Genomic DNA, 7,092 nt, shown 5'->3' with positions numbered 1-7,092 from the left:
TCTCAATTATTTAATTGGGATTATAAATAACTTAATTTTATATATTTAAAAAATCATAATTATTCTATATCACATTAATATTAGTATTATTTCTTTTCTTTGTCTTATTAAAGATATTTTTTTCTTTTTTGTCTTCTTTATAGATATTATTAGTTTATTTTAATATTTAAATTATATTATAAGTTATATATAAAAATATTGTCTTATTTAAAGATACTATTAGTTTATTTTAATATTTAAATTCTATTATAAGTTATATATATTGTCTTATTTTGTATGAATTATAATTTTAATATGATATTTATATGTGAATAGTTTTTATTGTATTAATGTTATAGGTACCATAATTTTCATGGCCTATGTATGTAAGGGTTATACCGAATTTATTACAACTAAACACTAGAAAAAAAAATTATTATCTTTAAAAACTTATAATAAATTAGAATTTTAGTGATTTTAAGATAAATAATGTACATTTTGTCATTCATCTCGATTTTTCAAGTACTTTTTTTTAAGTATGGAATTATAATACACTAATCAGCCTCAATTTTTTAAGGTCACTTAATCTTCTTTTTCGGACTGCCGCATAGAAGCAACGCAGGCAACTGCCTTTCTTTACTTCTTTTTTATAAAAAAATGAGGATTATGGTCATTATTGGTTAGTCCCTTTTAATTTATTTTATTTTATTTTATTTGAGCAGCCAACAACTTCAGCCGTCAACTATAGGATATGAAAATAATTTAAAAAAATTTATAGCACATCGACTGAAGTCACTGTCACTAGTGATATGTGAATGCTCTTTTAGGGTAATTTTTAAGATAAGTTTAACTAAATTTTATGGGTATTTAAAATTTTTTACGGTATGTATAATTAATTATGATGAATTAAATAATTAATACCCATACTAATTACTTCTTTTTATGTTTTAAGATAATATGAAACTATTTATAATTTTGAAGGTAATATAATTCATCTGTATGGGTAGACTTTTAGTTTGAGATCTGGATCAACTTTATTTGAAAATTCAATATTTCAGAAATAATTATGAAATTACCCACACAAAGGAGAAAAAGTTGCTATATTGGTCAAAAACTTACAATCAACCAATCTTGACTATATATGTTTCATTTTTCCTATTGAATTCCCTCTATAAATGTTCTTCTTCACTCCTACCATTTTCTCCATCCTTCACTTGCACTTGCATTAGTACTTTTGTCACTTCACTATCAAATTAATATGGCCAATATCATCTTCTTCCCACTTTCCATTCAAGCTTTTATTTCACTTATTGCTTCTATATCAATTTTTCTCATTTTCAAGAGAAGGAAGATCACTTCAAAGTTACCTCTCCCTCCCGGTCCCAAGCCATGGCCAATTATCGGTAGCATTCACTTAATGTTAAAGAATAAGCCGTTTTATCATTGGATACACGACACCATGTCCAAAATGGGCGTCGAGATCTTTTGTATCCGCTTAGGGAACGTTCACGTGATCACCGTCACATCCCCTGAGATTGCATGTGAGTTCTTTAAGAAACAAGATGCTGTGTTCGCTTCACGCCCAATAGTCATGTCGGCTGAGGTGGTGAGCGGAGGATTTTCCGCGGTTACATTGACGCCTTTGAATGATCAGTGGAAGAAGATGAGGCGCATATTGGCCTCTAGCATCCTCTCTCCGGCTACACACCAGTGGATGCATGCCAAGAGAGCGGAGGAGGCTGACCACCTCGTTCGTCATGTCTACAATGTTATGAAGAGCGAAGGCGGTGTGGTGAATATCAGAGCGATTGCACAACACTACTGCGGGAATGTCATTAGAAAAATGATTTTCGGCAAGAGATTTTTCGGGAATGGAGATATAAACGGAGGACCTGGAGTCAAGGATGTGGAGCATGTGGCTGCACTTTTTAATGTACTCAAATACACATACTCGTTTTGCATTTCTGATTACATTCCATTTCTTCGATATCGGTTGGATCTCGACGGTCATGAGAAACTAGTAAGAGATGCCAATGATAGTGTTAGAAAACACCAGGACCCTGAAATCAACTCGAGGATTAAAGAATGGAAAGAAGGAACAAGGTGTGTTATTGAGGACCTTCTTGACATGCTAATCACCCTCAAAGACGACGAAGGAAACAATCTATTGGCGCCAGAGGAGATTAAATCTCTGATTTTGGTAAGATATACTTAACTAATCCATAATAAATAAACAAGTAAAAGACAATTAACACTGTAATTTTGTTGAAATAACTTGACAAAGTTAATGGATGAGCTTTACATGTTTATATTAATATTTATCATATGAATCCAGGAAATAACAGTGGCAACAGTTGACAATCCATCGAACGCTGTCGAATGGGCTCTTGACGAGAAGTTAAACCAACCTGATATATTTGTAAAAGCTCTTCAAGAATTAGACCAAGTTGTTGGAAAAGACCGGCTTGTCCAAGAATCTGACATGTCGAATCTCCATTATATTAAAGCTTGCATAAAAGAGTCTTTTCGAATCCACCCATTTGCACCTTTCAATCTCCCTCATGTGTCCACTCGTGACACCACGGTCGCCGGTTACTTCATACCGAAAGGAAGTCATGTTCTCTTGAGCCGTCCAGGTCTAGGGAGAAACCCTAGGATTTGGGATGACCCACTTTTGTTCAAGCCAGAGCGTCACCTTAAAGATGACAAGTCACAAGTGATCTTAAATGATCCAGATCTTCGCATATTCTCATTCAGCATAGGTCGGCGTGGTTGTGCTGGAGTCAACCTAGGAACCACGGTGTCAGTGATGCTCTTAGCTCGACTTCTCCAAGCTTTCACATGGTCCCCGTCGCCAAACGCTCCTTACATCAAGAGTGTTGAAGGTGCTTGTGAGATGCTTCCTTCCAAGCCTCTACATGCCTTTGCATTGCCTCGCTTGGATGAGGGGATGTATGATGCACTTCTTGAAGAATAAGCCTTGGGTTTCATTGTTTTACCAGCTTATAGATATCACATTTATTTGATTACTATTTTTTATTTCGTTCTAAATCAGGTTTTGTAATGTAATAAAGTTCTTTCTTCATTTTTGGGTTAAGGGAAGTATAGTTCAAATGAAATTATGGCAATATTAAATATATACAGATTTCATGAGCTATATATATATATATATATATATATATTTCAATTTGTTATGTATATAAAATATTTCAAATTTTACAAGAAATAATATTAAAAATGAAATTTAAAATAAAAGACTTTCCGGCATAAAATTACTCTTTAGTGGCGTATGCATTTGTGTCGGCAATATATCTTACCGTACTAATATCTCCTTAGCAATGAATGATATAATTCAGCGAATCCTTTTGCCGACGCTACTTTTAGCGGCGCATATATGCCGGTAAACTATTGTTTAGTGTAAAATTCATTAAGACATGCAAACTAAATGAATTTGAATTTTGATTCAAACGGTTCTCATGAATATTGTAGAACATGGTATGTATGAACAAATTAATACAAGTTGATGATTTAATATACAGGTAAGATTATGTAATCTATATATTAATTAAATTCACAAAACTTACTTAAAATTAAAATTAGAGGACCATTAATTCATACCCCGTGGGATACATATACATATATATACATATATATATATATATATATATATATATATATATATATTAAATATAATTGAGGATATTATTTTGTAATGGAAGACTGATCATGAACATGAATCTCTTCTCCAGTGAATGCATTTATAGAGTGTGGAGGTGATAAAGAATAATATATAATTTGTCATTTTATGAATAATTTTGAAGATAAGTATAATTAAGTACTACTTTTTGTAGAGGTATATTAAATATTAATCTCTACAGTTTATTATTATTTTTAAGGGTAAATATGAAATTATTTCTAATTTTATAAGATAATTAAGTCATGTAATTAATTAATTAGGATAGATTAAATATTAATTTTCTTGAAAATTTTGATTAGTGATGGATTAAATAAAACTTATCATTTTTAAGATAATATATGAAATTATTTATAAATTTTTAATGGTAAATTATATAATTATTTTTTATGAAGGCAGGATGGTAATTTCTATAGAACATTGTTTATACATTATGTTGAGAAAAAGTAAAAAATATATAATGATTTTTAAAGTGTTATTAAACTAAAAGGTTGTTTGAAGAGACAAAATAACAAAAGAGAAAAGTTACAAATTAAGTAATGAAATGACAACCACCTCTAGTTACCTTGAATGGGAGGTTCATCTCCAAAACTTTATATTTCCATGTTATACATTTATTATCGAGTGCTTAATGAAATAGGTTTACCCTTCAAACAAAGAAAAAACAATGACTTCAAAAGATCCATAAATTTACAAAGAATAGACAGAGAGTTCAGCTTGATGTGGTGATTAAAAACACTAGTAAAAAATAGATCAATAACGACGGTAGGGGTCGTCGGTATTGTAGTATAAACTGTCGCTATAAATAACTAGGGACAGTAAAAAAGCGGTCGTCAGTCGTCGGCATTGGGCTTGTCGTTATTGTTAAAAAACACATATAACGACCATTTCAGTATCGTCGCCATAGAGCACTCTGTAACGACTTCTCTTACCGTCGCTATAAAACACTCTATAACGACCACCTTCATTGTCGCTAAGAACACTCTATAGCGACGGCCATGACCGTCGGCATAGAGAACTCAATAACGACCACTTTTACCGTCGCCTTAGAGAACTCTATGGCGACAACTCTTACCGTCACCATAGAATGCTCTATAACAACAACATTTACCGTCGCCATAGAGGACCCTATGACGACAACTCTTACTGTCGCTAAAAATTGTTCTTTGGCGACCACTCTTACCCTTACCATTGAGTACCTTGTTTGTAGTATCATTTATAAATATTAAAACAAATTAAATAATATTATTACAATATAACATATTATAAAATATTTAATTTCAAGTTTTAAAAAACTATTTATTAACTTACCATTAAAAAGTAACAAGGTCACAAATATTTCATTACTACAAAAAGAAAATCAAAATTGCTTTATAATTTTAACAAAATGACCAATTTTAAGTGAGGCAAGTGAGAGTTTTAGGAGAAAATTCATTTTCTCCATTTCACATTTCAAATGAATTCTCCTTCAAGCACACCAACCAACAGCATCTACTTTGTCCACCTGAACCAAACAAAAGAGAATTATGCACAAATCTTAAACAACTATTGAATCTAGTTTCACGATTCTAAAGCACAAAGATCAACTATATAATATATTTTTTTACACATGATGATACATAAGTCCTCTCAAATCCTAATATCAATATAACATTCATGATCATTTTACTTACTCGATTCTGAACCTCAAAGATCAACTATAATAAAGATACGTTAATAGAGATAAAATAGATGTGAGAAAACAAAAAGAGCAATACACTATAAACTCCTAGTAAAGCAATAATGTCTCTTCCATTTCGAGTCAATTGAGATTCCTATTATAATTATGGCCTTAGCAATACACTATAAACTCCTTGTAAAACAATAATGTCTCTTTCATTTCGAGTCAATTAAGATTCCTATTATAATTATGACCTTACATAACTGATATAAAAAAATACAATCCATAACTTACAAAAACAAAAGTCTTCAATACTTAAAAAAAATCTTTATCTTTCTAAATTTCTTATTATTTATCAATAATAAGAAAAAATAATTGTAACCAACCAACATAATAATAATAGTTTGTGAAAACACCATTAAAACTTATATAAGTTAAAATAACAAAAATTATAAAAGAATATACCTATTAGGCTATTAATCTATTGAACAATGAAAACTATTCACTGTCTTCTTGAATATCATCCAAAATGAACTTTTCTATGAAATAGTTTCCCATTAGATTCATGTCATAGAAAATAGTTTTTCTTTCTAAAATAAAGGGATGTTCAAATCATACCTGAAAATAGAACTTCAGCCACACCTAATGTTCTCCAACCTCAATTTGCTTATAGCTTTTCTATCTAGATGCTGACAATAAATTCCCAACAATGTAGAAATTTATCATTTATTATGTATAAATAAACAATGACCCTATATTTGGAAATATTTTTATTTTTATTTTTCCTTGAGAACCAGATTAGTTCGAAGACTAAACTTACTCAACACAATGACTGAAATTGATTGATTATTGTTTTTTATTCAAATCCATATACAAAAATATAAATTATAAGTGTTTGCATCATAACTTCTTAGGATATTTATTTCAGATATAAAATAACATGCAGATAAACTTTAGGTACTCACCCTTATAATCTTCAAGGTTAAACACAGTAGCAAACTCATCATTTTAGGCCTACATGATTGGAAACACACAAAGAAAATGAAATTATAAAACATACATAAGAATATACAAAAATAAACTAACCATGCTAGCTAACCAAAAAGAAGTGTTTTTAGATATGGAGAGAGAATAAATAAGAACTTGCCGCAAAAGTTGTTCTATGCCTCGATATTTTGGGTAATTTAATTACAAATTTGATCATATTTTGCTATCTCCTTTTTTAAAAGATCATCATGTGATCCAGTTGAGGACATCAACTTTGACAATATATCATATTGAAGCCCAGAAGCATGTCAATATATCAAAGTTGTAGTCCGAAAAATAAACAATAAAAATCCATGCATGATGATGGATTTAACATCACATCTTAGAGAAGCCAAGCAATTAAAATTCGCAACTTGTAACTAACAACAACATATACTAGAATGTTAATAATTGGGAAATGATATGATAGTAGTAATTTTCTAGTGTGCAGATTAGAAGTAAAGAGAACTTCTAGTAGCAACCTAAAAATAATTTATAGCTACAAAAATATTGACACTCTTGAAAGTGAAAGATATAAGGTCTACATTTGAACCTATAAACAAAAAATCTGTTTGATAAAACTGAAAATGAAGTGTTTAATGTTGAATTGTAAGTGTCGAATATGTTACGTCTCTAAACAATAAATGTTCTCTAAATTCCAAGTACTAAAAAAATACTAAACGTCTGTTTACTTTTGTAATTTATCTTTTGGACGCTCTTAATAAATTATAGA

The 7,092-nt window shown here is 30.2% G+C and overlaps 1 protein-coding gene across 1 annotated transcript; it reads left to right on the top strand.

Annotated features, from left to right (window-relative positions):
- The first annotated feature begins 1,237 nt into the window (after positions 1-1,237).
- On the top strand, positions 1,238-2,970 carry LOC124934545 (valine N-monooxygenase 1-like). The gene is made up of 2 exons (XM_047475075.1): positions 1,238-2,179; positions 2,315-2,970. The coding sequence occupies exons 1-2, from the start codon at positions 1,238-1,240 to the stop codon at positions 2,954-2,956; spliced, it is 1,584 nt and encodes a 527-aa protein (XP_047331031.1). The 3' UTR covers positions 2,957-2,970.
- The last annotated feature ends 4,122 nt before the right edge of the window (positions 2,971-7,092 follow it).

The sequence above is a fragment of the Impatiens glandulifera genome, chromosome 4 (genome assembly GCF_907164915.1).
Source record: "Impatiens glandulifera chromosome 4, dImpGla2.1, whole genome shotgun sequence".
Classification (NCBI taxonomy): Eukaryota; Viridiplantae; Streptophyta; class Magnoliopsida; order Ericales; family Balsaminaceae; genus Impatiens; species Impatiens glandulifera.
The sequence above is the reverse complement of the archived record's forward strand: the minus strand, read 5'-3'. Positions and strand labels throughout refer to the sequence as shown.